This window comes from Ostrinia nubilalis, chromosome 2 (genome assembly GCF_963855985.1).
Source record: "Ostrinia nubilalis chromosome 2, ilOstNubi1.1, whole genome shotgun sequence".
NCBI lineage: Eukaryota > Metazoa > Arthropoda > Insecta > Lepidoptera > Crambidae > Ostrinia > Ostrinia nubilalis.
Genome location: NC_087089.1, coordinates 10,418,845 through 10,436,000, shown reverse-complemented (window position 1 = coordinate 10,436,000; position 17,156 = coordinate 10,418,845). Strand labels below are relative to the sequence as shown.

General features: G+C 39.4%; 1 protein-coding gene across 1 annotated transcript in view; it reads right to left on the bottom strand.

The window, feature by feature from the left end:
• The window catches only part of LOC135082799 (zinc finger protein 395), a 56,039-nt gene that overhangs the window by 13,859 nt on the left and 25,024 nt on the right, over nt 1-17,156 (bottom strand). The window contains exon 4 of the mRNA XM_063977563.1: nt 16,073-16,230. Within this exon, the coding sequence (XP_063833633.1) occupies nt 16,073-16,230 (158 nt within the window). The remainder of the gene's footprint in view (nt 1-16,072; nt 16,231-17,156) is intronic.

Here is a 17,156-nt window from a genome sequence, read left to right as displayed (position 1 = left end):
AGGTACTTGGACTTTATGTTTAAACAAGTTCAATTATCATTTTCCATAAACATATTACGCCTTAATTATGCTAGAATGATGTACGCAGATGTTAGCTCAGGAGATATAGAGCTGTGTAGCGGCATCACGTGGCCGCCCCAGTGCCCAAGCTTTGTTTCAAAACAAGCATTGTCCAACAACGTGTTTACAAACAAAGTTTTAACGAAGTTGTTTAAAAAGTAAGCACTAGAAAATGTTTCCGTACAAAATAAAAGTTTGCGACTTTTGATTTGAGGTTACAGTTTATGCCAAGTTCAGGGAGACAAAGGATAAAGGCAACCTGCTCAAAATAACTCAACCTAAGGTTTACCAGCTTTAAAAAGTATGAATGACGCCACTCTTGAGATAATTTAAACATTTCTGGGGTAAGATAGATAACAACCAGCCTCAAAAGTTAGTTCATGCAAAGTAAACGACTCTACAACTTGGTATCTGTATGCATAGATTGACAAAATAAACCGAAACTTGTGACACAAAGGAATTAGATGAGATAGCGGTATGTTTGGAGCGAGAGGGCGCGAAATGTGCCATGCAGTGGCACCGGCACCCCATGGAGCTAAGGGACTAAAAGCATTGCAGGTCAGTGAACTTACGATGGCTTTACCCCTACTACTTTCGCCATTCTAACTTAGGCCCCCCGGTGGTTCTTGATTTTGGTTGGATACAAAAGCAGAGAAAAGTTTCGATAAAATAATCTAGAAAGTGTTATAAATTGCCTTAAGATTTCATATAGATAGAGTCACCAGAGGCAGGTCGTTCAATAGCAGCAGCGAATAAGAAATTGTGATTCAGATTCAGATAGACGTTCCGTTATAAATCAAGCTAGAAGATACCATGCGGTGTAAAGGTACACTATTACTTATTGTATCAGATTATTAGAGGTAGTTGTGTGTGTCTATACAAAGAATATTCTACAGGTGGCGTCGCGGATGCATTGAACTCGGATCAAAAACATTCCCCTCAGCCGGCACCGGCCCCCGCCATGCGCCTCCGGCTCTACCCCCTCGTCACTTCATGTTTTTCACTACTCTGCCTACGCACACACACAAAACTTGCACATACGTACATGAACCACAACTGCTACGAACAAACTACTTATTGGATACCGACTCTACTTTGATTATCTCAGAACATGATAGAGATCTCGATTGAATCAATTTTGAATTAGGTTTGCCAGAGAACCACTAATAGGTTACAACATTTTAAATTATGACAAGATAATGTTTGTAATTTGAATACTTTATCGATTTATTTTACTATTAAAGGCTACCGTATATTAAACAGCATACATAATTACTATTTATCAACCAATTGAACGTAGTTAAATAGTGAAGCTTTAATTAATTATCTGTCGTTGAAACGTTAATGTAGAGCACGTGAGCGTGTCAAAGGTGAAACACGTCAATTGACGGCCGCGCCGTGTAGCGCTGCGTGAAAGTGCGTCATCGCCGCGCTACGCCGTACGTAGCACAACAGTGGCACTGACTTTTCATTATCCGTTTAAGAAACGATTAGCCCATTATGCCAGTCCCGAGTGGCTGGTCATAGCCGTGCAATTGCAATAAACGCATAACGTGATTCACGGCTGAGAGGTGGTGAGCACGAGTGATGAATCAGCCGAGTGGGGCAGTCGCCAATCGCCGTGCGAGGACTGCCTCCCTGGTCACCGACCTCTGCAGGTTCTGACTTGTTACAATTTCACTTTTTCCTCTTTAACTCGCGGTGAGCCGCCGCTTGCCGGTTTAATGACTCGCTACGAATAAACCTAATCATCCAACGACGCGTGGTATCTTCGTGCTGGTGCAAAATAATTGTAAACCCACTTCGCAGTGACATAATGACTTTTGGCGAGCACTCAAGCGATTTATTTATTGTAGCGAAAAATTCGTGTTGCGACGCACAAGATATTGCAATAAACACGATTTTATTTGTAAAATGGGAAGTTTGTTGAACCCGCGGGACTACTCATTATCGCGTCTGATGAACTCGTCGCTGCTATTGTTCCAGCCGGCGATACTCGCTGCCGCATATAGCTATGTAATTTTGTCATTACGTACCCACTTACAAACAATACCTTCAACTTTTTAAAGCCCTGACACATTAAACTAAAACGACAAAACAATTTTTTGTTCACCTTTATCTCTCTAAGTTATTTTAATAGGGAGACAAAACAGTGTCGCGCTATGACGTCATTGGGTCGCCGGTAACGGTACGATGTTATTAAAATAGCTGTTTTCTAACTGAATACTCCTAATTTTAAAAAACTGGATTACACTAAGTAAGCGGGCTGTCCTTCGAGATGCGAAGTGTAAACATTTGAACTGTCAAGAACGGACAGTGCCCCGGCTGCGGTGTCATTGCCCCGTCGATGCGGGTTAAAAAAACGCATTGCTCCCCATCTATCTGCCGTCGCAACTACACGCGTTTTGCCTCAAGAAATACCGATCTCTCCCGCTTGATGCTTTCTACAGAAAAGATTCTAAATGGCGAATGGATACTGGGATAATGGTGGGGCACGTGATGTGCAGACAGGTTTGTCAGGAATACGAGTATGTTACAAAGGGTTTGTGATCTCCCATAGTATATTTAGTAATATGTATTGTGAAATTCTATGTGTATATGGATCATTGGCAAAATATCGAATAGTAATAAATTAAATGACAGCCACCCGCAAAGTGTCGTGTAGCACGCAAACAGTAACCGTAGCACTTCCTTTGTTCACTTTAATTGTGCAAGGTAGCAGAAGTAATTGCCCAATGTGGTTACACACCCATAATGACCGTAGCCGCAGCTGGTATACGTGCCCACCGAATACTGGTCAATGTCTTCGCTGACGGGGTGCTTGACCGTACCAAGGTCGCAAGGATAGGGTACATGAACCTTATGGCGCCCACCGCGCGACCCGCGCCCGCGCTTTGCTTTTGATGACCGATTAATTTGCGACGTGCGTAATGAGGATACTGGCTGGTTTTACGCGAAATGATAATTTGTAAGATATGAGGAGGGTTATTAGAACGGGGGAGTAGTGTGGGGCGATGACCCGTAGAGCGAGATAGAGCGACAACAACATTGAAGTTCGCGCGGGCTGCTCCGGTGACGCCGCAGTTATCCGCCCATAAAATGCCGATTCAAATCCATTTTAAAAGTGTGAAACATGACGACGTGCCTCTGATTTGGATTTCTTCACGCCTCTTCAGTATTTAAACGCACGAAAACAGAACTGTTTAGCATACAATTACGACAGTGGTCCAAAACTATACTATAATGGCCACGTATCGTTGACATAAATCACGACCGTGCATGCACATGCTAAGGCCCGGATCTACTATTTGAATATCAGTTTCTAAAAAAGAATGAATTTTACGTCCAAGGAAAATCCGGATGCATCATTATGTTTAAATTATCATAACCATTTGTCATGTAAAAATGCATAGCTCTACAATAATTCGGTTAGCATAGCAACATGAATTGATACAATTTGCTATGTAATTAATTTCACTTCAGAATCCAGGTACCTATTGTAAAAGTCATAATTTTGCAATATCTATAGCAATTTGCAGATAATAAGCACGTTATAATAAAAAACGCAGCCATTAGCAATTCGATTTGGTGTTGTTTAAGGTTCGGTTTGGCTCTACATTATTGTCGAAAGAAGAGAACGCAACCGAGGCTACTGATCGAACACGCTAATGTAAACGAAATGACTTATGCCTCCGGTGAGTACCACGCAGCGCCGCGCCAGCACAAAGGAGTAGTACCAGAGCCTAATGTAATCGCTGCAACTAGGTCACTCGTGGATGCTTGTAACCTATTTTAGCTATTGCACAACCCGATCTCACCGAGCACTCGAATGAGCCATTATAGCAACGTTCCAGTTACTCACTCGATCGATTATTTATTGAGCATGTATGTTGTAGGCTTGCCCGCTGCATCGCGTCTGGATTCATGGTATGCCCTTTTATTGCCCTCGTAGTCAAGAGCTAAATGGAACGATATTGCCTTGAGTGTCCGTTTTAAGACATACTTTTTGTACGCTTTATCATTTCCTTTATACTTCTAGTGTAAAGATTTGATTAAAGGCGGCTAAATTCTAATAGCTTTGCAAGCAAAGTGACTGATACATTAAAGGGGCACTAAGTTATCAACAGCGTAAATAAAAATGACTATAACTCTTGACAGCAAAATGCAAGTGTGTGCTCGGCCTACATTCGCGGCCCACTTCGATACCGCAATCGCGGCGTCGCACGCGCCCCATTTGTGCTCGTTTCACTGTCAGATTGCCGGGTATGCCACTAAATTACGCCAATGATAATGTCTTAAAACTCTTTCTACGCAACTGTGCGTAAACGCATGTTTTCTCCAGAAACTGCGATCAGAAAATCAGGTTTATAGTTGAACCATTACGATGCCATTTTCAGGAAACTATGTTTTCTCGACTGTCATTTGTTTTTCTAGGTTTTATTTTACAAACGACTTATTGCAAAACAAATTATAGCACAATTAAGTACCTACCTAGTTTGTCTCGCAAATTAAATATTATTTTATTTACTGTAAACCCGGAAGACCACAAAATTAAACGTCTCATACATAAGTCTATTTGTTTGCTATTAAGAATATGCATTTTAAAACGATTAAGACCAGTGAAGCGGTCGCCTGATAACGGCTGTCAGGAATTGAAATCATCATAGTTGTTCTACAGGGAATTGCGTGAGGCTGAAGTTGTTTACTAGTTGTTACCGTTAAGTTCATTATGTAATTTTCCATAATATGTTTGTTTACAGTTTAATAACGCATAGATATTTGAAAACAGCATAGGACTGTCATTATATGACTTAAAACATGAATGATATCGACTCTACATAATGATTGATATGACACGTTAACAAAAGGCGTTAATATGTGTAGAGTACGTCACATTCTGGCTTTTATTATCAGTGGGATTATGTAATGTGATATAAATTGCCCGGTAATTGGTTAACAAAGCTGTGGCCGCGGCAGCGCGACGCGCGGGCGCAGGGTCGTGACACACCGGCCCTTGCACGCCGGATGTCCCACCATACATTAGCACATTAAAATGGTATAATGTACTATCACTCCCTAAATTATTTAACTTTATGTTGATTATTCACGCTATTGTTAAAAAATAGTATGTTAATACACCATGTCTACGGGCTGTGCTACGAATAATTTATCTGATTATCGTATGCTGCATCGAAACATTAGCAAGTAAGATCCGGTTCGAAGGATCATTATGACTCCGTGCGATTGAATCGTTCGAAAAATATTGTTTGTCTAAACATAATTTTATCAATGTTTAAATAAAACATTAGAATTAAATGCACATTAGTAAATTTTTAATTGACTGTGTGGCCTATATAAACTGTTTGGAGTTCATAGTACAATGCGTAATCAGGCGTTGGCGCATGCGCGCGAAGCGTGGCGGTGCCGGCAGTTGGACCAGTTCCGCGACTGCTATAACGCTGGCAGTGCTCAGTGTTGCCAGCACTACACTCCTTACAGTCCTAATATAACTGTTTACCGAGCGGGAGCGATCCGCGCGCTTCTATGCGGCAATGTCTTCCGCGTTTTATTATAGCCTGCGAAGGCCGCGCCACCGCTCAGTCGCACTAAACACAATGTGTGAGCGAACCTTGGAACTTACGTCAAAACTAGTTACTCGTTGTTTACTGTTAGCGTCGTAGATAAAATTTTCCGAGTAAAAAAATGTGTAGCTGTACGCTTTGGCTTGACACCGGCCACATTGATTGCCAACGAAATAGTGAAGTGATGACATACTGTCGCTGAAAGCAGTGTTGGTTGTTGAATATTAGAATGCATGAAAGCATAGTATTTGTAGCCCGCCCTACTTATCGTATATACGAGTAAATAAAATTAATACTGCTGAACGTGCGCTTTCCACTAGAAACGCATCACGAAGTGTGAACGCATACATGTAGCTGACGGCTCTACATGCCTATAGTAAACACTCAAGATGCTGCCAAGGTCTGGCAAAAGCTAAGCAAACAAATTGTCGTGTTCGCGGTTAGCGGTCACGTTGCGCACGCGCCCAGCTTCCCCGCTCACGTGAGCCGGCGAACCTGCGCCGATCTGCGGTTCTTATCGATAATCGTATCGCACTGATACTCCACACTAGATAGGGCACGCCAACTAACTGTTACACACTCCAGTCAGCGGAATATCACCAGCCGTAACATTTGTAACGGCCCATTTGCACCTCGATTCATCAAAGAAAGATTGTTGCATTTCCTGCAAGGGAATTCCTGAAAGAACCTATGCGGAAGGGAATGGCTTTTATTTTATTTTTGAATACTCCAAAACCACTTTAGTTTTAAATTAGCCTCTTTAATTTACTTGACAAACAAATGAGATATTGCGCACTTGATAAAAGACAAAGATATTTTTTCAGTCGATCACCCGATTTTCAGTAACCCAATATGAAATACTAATAAGCAGATATTGTTAAAGTATCTAACAATGGATGTCGCTAAGCAAACGCTTTGGCGGAAGAATGTAGAGACGCCATTCATCCCGGTTTCCCTGCGGCGAGTCGGGACAAAAACGAAGGGTATTATTAACACAAAGAGAGTCTTTCATGGGAGAAGCGGCGACGAATGACGATTCTAATTAACGGCTGATTACAGTGGCCATGAGAGGCACACGGAAGTCACCTCGACAGCTATATAGATAACAATTGGTGTATTTTATCAGTCGAGGCGATAATATGGCCTTCGCAATCGCTTATTGCGACTCTACCGTCGAAGTTAGTAAGTCTCGGTTCGTGTTTCATATTTCACTACTTAGTTCGTTTATATGATTGTGTTAGAAATTGAGCATGTATGAGTTAGTCTTCAATAAAAATTTTACAAACAATTTACACACAAGGCTAGTGATTATGACTCCGTTCATTACGTAGGTACTCGTACTATTTCGCGACTCTTTTCAAACTTATAAATAGCTCATTATTTTTTGCGAACTTAGTTTTCTTTCGTAACTTAGTAACGATTGTTGCCTACATTATGTCAGGGTTCATCAGAGTTACATAATGTGAAATACAAATAAAATATGATATAGTTTTGTTCCAGATTGTGCATTTTTAGTTGTTATTATTTATAAACAATACACTAGTAACTCTACATTTTTAAATGTTTTATGAGCAATTAAAACATAGAAATATTTGAGTTAAGTTTAAAGACTACGATTGAGTGATAAATCATCGACTATTCAAATGCTTAAGAGTTTTTGCGACTGCAACTGCATTAAATTAGTGAAGCTGAATGTCATACAACTAAATATTATAGTAAACAACACAGTCACCTTGTCTGGCAGTGAGGTGATAATTTGTTATGCCTAAATTCAGGTTATCTTTAACTTTGATGATGTCCTCAACTTTCTTTGTTCGTTTATTTATTATTTATTCTGAAGTTACTCATAACATTTCAGAATGTTAATATTTATGGATTTTATCATACGTATCATTATTTTCAGTGACTTCTAAAAAGTGTCTGAAATATCAGTCTGAATTCAACAAGTTGTCCAGTCTTAATGTCTATTCACTCTAGTGGAATGATTAGGTATCTTAGACCATTCCCATGCTCTTATTACCCAAGTGGTGCGTTTAGAGCCACTTGGTGTGGAATCGCCGGTAGTGACATTTACACGTGAAACGGGTTATCAAGGTTTCGCAGCGGCCGTTAAGTAGCAAATATACCGCTCGTGATGTTTTGGTTTAATGGTCTTGACAGAAAGTACTTATTATAATTTCATTAACACATTGTCAGCGGCAGTTCACGGCGAGTTATCGGCAATAAATCATTTATGCAGGGTCGAGTGAGAATTTATAAGTACTGTTCAGCGTAATATGGTTTCTTATCGCTGAAATCACGTGAGAGCAGGTACAGCAGACGATAAGAACGATGTTATCGACGTTCATCAATATAGTTGAAACTTTAACCCGAAACTTTTACACTATACTTTTATCGAAATATGTATTAGAAAACGGCAACGTGTACTAAGTTGAATCTGCTGTGTCCCATTGAGCTGAAAGTGCGTATTGCCTAACAGAAGTAAAATGTCTTTGTGCTCAGCCAGATTACATACTGTACTGATAAGAGTTGCTATCAGCTGACGCACGTGCCGCCGTGTTCAATGTCGCCTGTCAAGTGACGCCCCGCTGTACTCCCCGACATTTTTAGCAATCTGCGTATCGCGTAATCTAACTGGGGTTTTCACGTTTGTGTCCTTGATACTTTCTAAGTCTGCTTATCGCATTGCCTAGCAAAAACACTTCTAATGCAAGTACGAGTATAATTGCGTCGATACTTCGCAGCATTATTTACACATACACAATAATGTGTTAATACAAAGATGATTGCAGTGGAAATGATGTTTCTATTACCCGCAAATGACAACGGTTTCGTACGTAACAAACGCAAGTGCTTTGAAATTTCATAGTTGAACGCAGTGTGCTCAATACGAAGTCCGCGAGCACTCATTACGACCGCTGCAATAGTTTCGCCGCAATTCGTTCTTGGAAAGGAATAATGAAGCAAGGAACGGGTAGGCGGCTCGTATCACGACAGCGGTCGACATTATCACCGCACGTTACACAGAACAAAGCGCCCCATGGGAACCAATGAATAACACATATTGCACTTACTATTCTGTTCTTTAACAGTTCATGTGCATTTCGATGTAAAGTAAGCAAGCCGGTTAGTAACAGCAAACATAAATAAATGCAAGTTATTACACGTCTCATGTTAAAAATATCCACAGAATGTAGCATCTGCAACTCGTTGGAATAGCTCGGTTTTAGAAGAGTACATAAACTGTTTGCGTTGCATGCAGAAAGCTGGCAAGACCTTGCTTCGCTCTAATAGCTGTGTCCTTGTCCAAGGTCTGCGGCTGACGTCACACTCCTACACTCGGTAACAAGAGATTTTGCATCTAGCCGGCTGCTAACGACTAGCAAATGACTGCATGACATAACAATGTTTTATGGCGGGTTGATTATTTAGCCTACACGAGTCGTTGCTTCATTAAATATTAATTAATTTAAATATCATAACCGTATAAGGCGGACTCATTGAGCCAATCACTTGGATAAGCCTTGTTGATGGATGGAGGGATGTAGAGCTTCTAATACCATGATGTAATAATCGGTTTATTAATAACGTTTTTCTTGTAAGCTATTGTAAATGTACTCATGTTTTTTGAAATGATAGAGCCTGTTTCGGCTTGAAAGTTACATGTTATTAGCACAGGCATAACACAGATAATGGAAAGACCCGGGCGTTATGCTGTAGGCTGTGTAATAATGAGTTTTTTTTTCCGGCTAGAGCGGTGGGCAGTGGCCGCGGCAAGTGGTGCAGGAACTGGTTCCGCACGGATCACATGTGCGGGTCGCCGACCCCCCGGACGATAATCCCGGCCGGCCGGCTGGTGACACCGAAACGAGGGATACTCAAACGCGAAACGCTATAAAAGACGCTCTATCGATACCACTAATCGTCCTATGGATCACCACTAACATCAGTTAAGCCAACCAGGGCGACTAATCAAACGTGTCACGGATTAGCGCATTTAAAAACTATTTCTAAACGCGTCACAGAAAACAAATTCAGCCTGCACTGCGCTCGCGTCCTGTCAGTCGCGAATCGGTGACGGAACCGCTGCCAGCAATGCTAGCTAGTGTTGGCAAATGCGATAATTCAGCACGGCGACGCCGCGTCTGGGGCACGCCATTGTGTCGAGCTGCATCGATAATAGCGCATAGCACTGGCCACGTTGCGTAGGACACACGACAAAATAAGTAAGCTGCTGCCATGAAAGGACAGATTAAAAATCAGTCTGCGATAACGCGGCGAAAGATTTTATCGAACAATTTACGTCACTTAAGCTTCATTACTTCGTAATTTATTAGTCCACAACATGACCCTCGAAACCGGTGATTTCCTTAACAGGTAGATGCTCGCTCTGATCGCTCTCACAGCAAAACAGGTAAGTAAACATGCTTGCGTCATCGTCCGATGGAACAATACAGGTGTAATTTTGTTTAAAGGAAATGTTTGCGACCGTTAATAAACAATTAGTGGCGACCTGTAGATCTATGAGCGTAGATGTTATCGTCGCTAGTGTAAATACAGTCTAATTTTTTAGAAATCAGCAGAAATGTCATCAAAAATGGCCAACTGACATAAAAATATTTTTAGTCTGTAAACTAGTGTTGCGACAAAACCTCTCGTTAATCGCGAAGTGAAGTTATTGTAGTACTTGCGTATCATCGCCGGGTGATCGTCAAAATACTAAAAATATGCAACAAAGTCGCAACATTGAATGTGAACTGATTATGAAATTTTCCAGAACAGAGCCCCGATAACGGTAATTTTTAACGTCTCCAATCCAGACACGCTTCTCGATTCTGCGATACGATTGGTCGTTCAACAGCGTACGTCAGTTGTTTTGACCAATCGTATCGCAGAATCGATGAAGCGCGTCTGGATAGGAAACGTTAAAAGTTACCGTTATCGGGGCTCTGGAAACAAACTGTATGCACAGATGTAATAATAAAAAACACACTGGACAGTAAAACAATCAATGATATCCGTAAAGTTATTAAACTTCAAATAGTTGCAAAAAGTTCTGTTTGACAGTGTTGCTACTAGTGACATCTCGCTCGCTCAGTTCTTTGTTGCTCTATTCCGCTAGGGAGGTAATTTATGATGCTTTCAATTGAAAGAAGATTTTTATTTTCTTTTATTTACTTATATAGGAAAATAAGCAATGGAACAATACGTAAGCATTATTGCATAAAAAAGTAAAATAATTTCGTTTAACACCTTTGCTGCGGCAGTAACTTTCTAATACTTTCCATTCCTTCGGTACAAGGTCAATAAACCTGGTATTAAAACTTACATTGTGGCGGCACAAGGCTTAAAGACCTTGTAATATTTAAGATATATTAATTTTATTTTTGGCTTCATGTTAATAGATATTGTGTTTTTTTTCTTTGAATATTAATAATAATGCATTTATTGACATACACCTCAAGGCGTTCGTGAATAACTTGTTTAGTATGAAAATTATAGCTATATTCAAAATACAAGGCTTATGCACCTTGTGCCGCACTGAAGTAGGGAAGTCTGGTGGGTATTCTAGTGATGTGAAATACAAATATCGATAGTTTAAATTAAGTTTTAATAAAAATTTAAAAAAGTAACAAACAAAGATGTTTTAATAATTTAGTCTAAATATTTTACAAATAAGACATACGTGCATAAATACTTAAATAAGCTATATTTAAAGAAAACATTATTTAATAACATTTAGTTACAACTTCAAATGTTTGTCACGAAAAACATTATTTAAATTAGCAATAAATCGTGTAGCAAATTAAATTATAATCAATTTGCAGTTTTGATTTTGTTTGTTTCTCTTGACGCCATGTCGACATGTGCGTTTCTTACGAATGCGAGGCAACACTGGCTGCACGAAGCTAGCGTGGGGTGCGGTACCAGGTGCGCAGGGTACAAGGTGCTTCGACCTGGTTTCGCATTGTGAAGACATTTTATTACTTCCGTGCGGTACCAGGTCTAAAAACCTGGTATTAAGGTAGGTACATCATTGGATTCTATTTTAAGAATACATCATAGATATATATTCATCACTTTCCTACACCGGACCCAATTGAAGTTATGCCTTTCGCACGACAAGGAAGACTATAATTTTCTTAGCCGCACGGTAAGCGAGACGTACACAAGGTCTATAGACCTGGTTTCGCACTCAACGTGTTAAATAAAACCGACTAAAAATTAAACTGACTCCGAAAAAGTATACACTAAAAGTAGAAAAATAATTTTACGTTATCTCAAATATTGTCGAAGTTATCGCTGGAAAACTAAACAAAGTATCGTATATTTTTTTTATTTTTTTTTTATTTAATATTAATCAGTAATCGGAATAAGTGAATACTTAAAATATATCGATTAAATTTACAGATTATTGTCTATGACTCACAGGTTACAGCACTGATGTGTCAGAGACAAGTCATAGACAATATGGAGATAACACATGATTTTAAACGTCAAGTCAATTTGACAAGTCCCACAAATTTTCATCGTCCACGTATTATGCTAAAATAATTTGTTTTATAGATTGATTTCAAACTTGTATTAACGTGAAAATAAAGTTGGTTTCATGGGCTTGTTAAATAATGTGTATGATATTATGAACACGTAAGTGATTATGGTGTAATTGTGTATGAAAGTGTTTGTTTACATCTCTGCTGGATTCTAAAAAATCAAGGTATAGGTGTTACGTAACCGAAGTATGTAATAGTAGCACGCGCGTCTCCGGTCCGCCCACGAGCTGCGTTTGGCCGCCAAGTGTACAAGGTTACAGAGCGTGGGCCTGAAAATATTGCCAATACGACAATATAACACCTATTGTTTTTATGACCAGAGAACTCAGTACCAGAAACCAGAACTTGACGCAAATCCCAAAGCTCCAGTTCTAAGCTAATATCAAGGATATTTTATACAATTACGCAGTAGGCTCGCAATCATCTGTCAACGTCGCAGCTCGTTGCGGCGACTGGAATGCATAAAATTGTAACCTTGATCAGATTGGGTACTGTCGTTTTTGCTTATTAATGCATAGTCGGCAGTGCATCTTACATAATAATTGCGCGTCATATTATAATAAGCCTCAGAGGGTATAAAAATTCAATTTGTTGCGTAGTTCGTAGCGTACGCCTAAAAGGTTATTAAAACAATGATTGCCTGTGTCGCTGAGATTGTTCTTGACCTACATTTTATGATACAAGAGCTATGACAGATAGTCGTTAAGATTTTGTCATGTAATTTATTTTATTGTCATTCAATTGTTAGGTTGCAGAACGCGCGCCATGGGGGCGGAATATTGTTAGGAAAGCTTGTTTCGTAGCTAGGTTTATTTCAGCATTCAGTCAACTTTAGAAAAGACTGAAATTTTCAGCCGGTCTCATTTATCGCGATTAAAACAAGCTATGAAAACGTACTAAATCTCTGTAAAAGATGTCTCTACGACATGTTTTTCTGGTCAGTTAGACATGTAGAGCGCTAAAATAAATAAGTGTACGTAATTAAAACAACATGATTTCTAAATGACAAAATGTCATTAATCATACGCCTCTCGTAATGAAGCAGCACGATAAATGAAACCCGGTTGCAGCGTTTGCTTTATGCAACGCGTTATCGTTATCGGACGCAGGTTAACGTTGCTAAGTGTCACTGGGTAGTGTCTGTAACTCGAGAGGCATGAGCTCACGCTGATTGCGGCGAGCGCTCACGCACTCATAAACGTATTTATGACAATTTTACAATGGGTTGCATAACCGACGGCCGCGGCACTGCGCCTTGACATTGTACGACACACTGAACTGTGCACGTGGATCGTAAATCATAAATAGTTATATGTAGGCATGTGCATACGCATACGTTACAGTCGCTGCAACCGAACAATCTCGGAGAACCGATTGATTTCGAATTATGCAAGGTCACACTTTTGGCTCGTGCAATTTATACTGTTCTCTGATATGAATATCACTAAAGATTAAGCAAAACAGTTTTATACTATTTAATATAGCTACGAAAATTTTCCAGTAGTCGGAGAGTTATTTGTTTCTCTGCAAGTAAAAATGTAAACTGCAAGATCGTTAGCATCGAAGGCCGCCCACCTAGAACTTGCCTTTAATGGTTTTCTAAAGCGATCTATGATTGGTTCCTGGGTTTATTAAAATACACTTTGTGGTTACGAAACATTTACCAGTAACCACACATTAAAATTTATTAAAAATATGAGAGTAATCAAGTAATGTAAAATAAGTTGCAGGTGCTGACTCCTGGACACAGTTAATTCTTTAAGTACATTAATTTAAACAAGCCTCAGAGTTATCAATCACTATTTGCAACACGTGTACTCAATACTTTGACAAACAGTCAAGTAAACATATTACAGTATGTCAGTGACTCCTTATCTCCTCCACGACTTTGTGCACTGATAGGTAATTATATTTTATGGGTCATTACTACGTGCATTGTGTTTTAACAACAAATGGAATATTCTGGCCGTCTATCTACCTACATAGAGTTAAATGCACCACAGCAAGTTACACCAAAGTAAGCTCAATATATTCCACGGACATTACTTTGGAACTAAAAGCTTCAATAGAGCCGTAACCAATATGCGCTCAAGAAAATACTTAGAGAGTTCGCCATTTGCAAAATATGGCTAGAGTCCGTGCGGCTTTACGAAACCAGGAACAGAAATTACAGATACCTAAGAGACGTGATATAATGGCATAAATTTACTTGCCGTCAGTAAATAACAGGTGTCTTGTTAGGTGAAAGTAGGTTTCTATTCAACGAAGGATAATATATGAAACGATTAGGCTGAATAAAGGAAAGAATTTCATAAAAAAAGAGAACTTATCGTAGTCATACAGGATTCTCGAGTGCAAATTATCTCCCTGAAGGGCTTTGTGAGTCACATTCTGATTCATGACATTATCCCATTTCTCGTTAGGTTCATAATGTTGCGGGCCTGATCTTTACAATGGCCAGATCCTTGAGCGGAACAAAGCTAGGCCCACACCTCGTAGACTTTATGAAAGCGAGCACGAAGTGTGTCACGGTCTAATTGAAGCCTGCGCTGGTGACTGGGCACGTTCCACACGACATATCTCTGTAATTTAGAGTTTAGACTCCACGACGGACCGTTACGCCTCTTTGTGAAGCGCAACTTTATGAAATGGGATCGTAACTAATTGCAACAGTGCTGATTTTCCATGTTTTCGGCAAACTGAGATAATTTTGTTTGTTATTCAGATGTAATTAGGTACCGGAATCTCACTTTAATTGGTTTGGTTGCTACGAGGACGGATGTTGTGTGTCAAATAAATCATAAGCGTTTCAAAATCACTTAGTAGTAGTAGTTTAATAATAATTGATTCTAGATATCAATCTGATATTTAAGTTTGAATATTGGTTTGCAATTTGTGTAATTACAATTTAATTAGGCGCCAGTCTTGCAGTCATTTGCTTGTTCCTGCAGAGTGGTTAGGTTTAATTTTCATTTCAACAATGTAACAAACTTGATGTACTTTTCAACCGACTTCAAAAAAGGAGGAGGTTCTCAATTCGACCCGTATGTTTTTTTTTTTTTTTTTTTTTTTTTTTCTATGTTTGTTACGCGATAACTCCGCCAATTATGAACCGATTTGAACAAATCTTTTTTCGGCGTATAGGTATTACCTCAAGGGTGGTCCCATTTAAATTTAATAATAAAAAAAACAACCCCCAAGGGTGGAAAATTGGGGATGAACTTTTTTATACGCAATATCTCCGCCGATTATAAACCAATTTGAACGATTATTTTTTTGTTGAATAGGTATTATCAAAAGGGTGGTTTCATGCGAATTTGAAGAAAATATTTCACCCCCAAGGGTGGAAAATTGGGGATGAACTTTTTTATACGCAATATCTCCGCCGATTATGAACCAATTTTTTTTGGTCTCAGTGTACTGCCTACCTTCAGTGGTAACATCAAGGTAATAATTAGTTAACTAAAAAGCAAGAAATAAGTAAAATTTTATAAAAAAAAATAAAACCGACTCCAAAAAACCTACACTAAAACGTAGAAAAATAATTACTAATTACCTACTTATTTATTAGGACGAATTATTAATATTTATGTAGGTATACCATGATTGATACTTTTGGAGTCGGTGCAGGCAAACTTTACATGTTTCATAATCTTGGCACCGACTCCAGAAGTATCAATCATGGTATACCTACATAAATATTAATAATTCGTCCTAATAAATAAGTAGGTAATTAGTAATTATTTTTCTACGTTTTAGTGTAGGTTTTTTGGAGTCGGTTTTATTTTTTTTTATAAAATTTTTAAAAAATGGTTCTGTGCCTAGAACAGGCCTCCCCTACACCTAAAAGTTAGTATTGTTTACAAAGTAACTTACCCTTTTCTTGCGGGGAGGCAGTTCTTCATAATCCATGGCGATCCCCTCGTCGCTGAAGGAGGAGGATGCCGGCGGTGGAGAAGGTGTCCCTGAACGCCATGACGAGCCTGAGCTGCTGCTGGCACCAGGGGACACTGACGAGCGACCGCCCCATGCACCTGCAGGGAAATGCATCATCAGAATACTGGTTGAGTTTCCTTGGCCTAGTTGTTGATGATCTGGATTAACTGGTGCATCATCAGACAACTAGTAAAGCTTACGTGGCCTAAGTGTTAATAATCTATATGATTTGATGCATCATACGATTTAGAAAAACTTTACTAGTTAGATTTCGTGGCTTAATTTTTAGATTTTTTGATCGGGTGCTAAGTCCTTACAAGGACTCTTGAAGATTTATCTGTGAAATCGGATGGTTCCTTTAAAAATCTTCCTAAAGTAGTTAACTTCGTGTTTAAGGTATTAACTCTACACGTGCATGCAAAAGCTGTTAAAAACTATATAAAATCGTTTAGTTTGAATGTGTGTTACACGCGTATAAGACATTTAACATCCGACCAGAGGAACAGTTCGTTTAGAAGCATCTAGAGACTGCTATTGCGCAACAATATACTTACTTATCCATGTACAGTTATGTGGTTTCCACGAGAAACCACTGAGCGGATAATGTAAATGTAAACATGTATAATCATAAATCAATGGTAAACCGAATTTAGATGGCGTGCTATCGAGTTGTAACGGTTTATAGGAATTAAATACAATAAATTACGAAACGGAACTACGACGGTCACTTTCACTGCAGAGCTGTTATTGCTTGCGGCTCGCACGAAGCACGGGCAGCGCCGTTAGATGCTTTTGATTATCACCTCAACTTTACGACGCGCCAACTGTGCTTCTGCGGTTGCATAACGCACCTCCAGATCCCACAACTCACGGTATATCACTCCTAATTAATCGAACCTTTACTTGGAGCTTAATTGCCTCCATAAATAACCTGCTGCAACCATTAATTAGATAAATCATATACCAATCGCATGCACCACTTATGAATGTGGCTTTGAAACGGATTTCACCATTTACGTAAGAA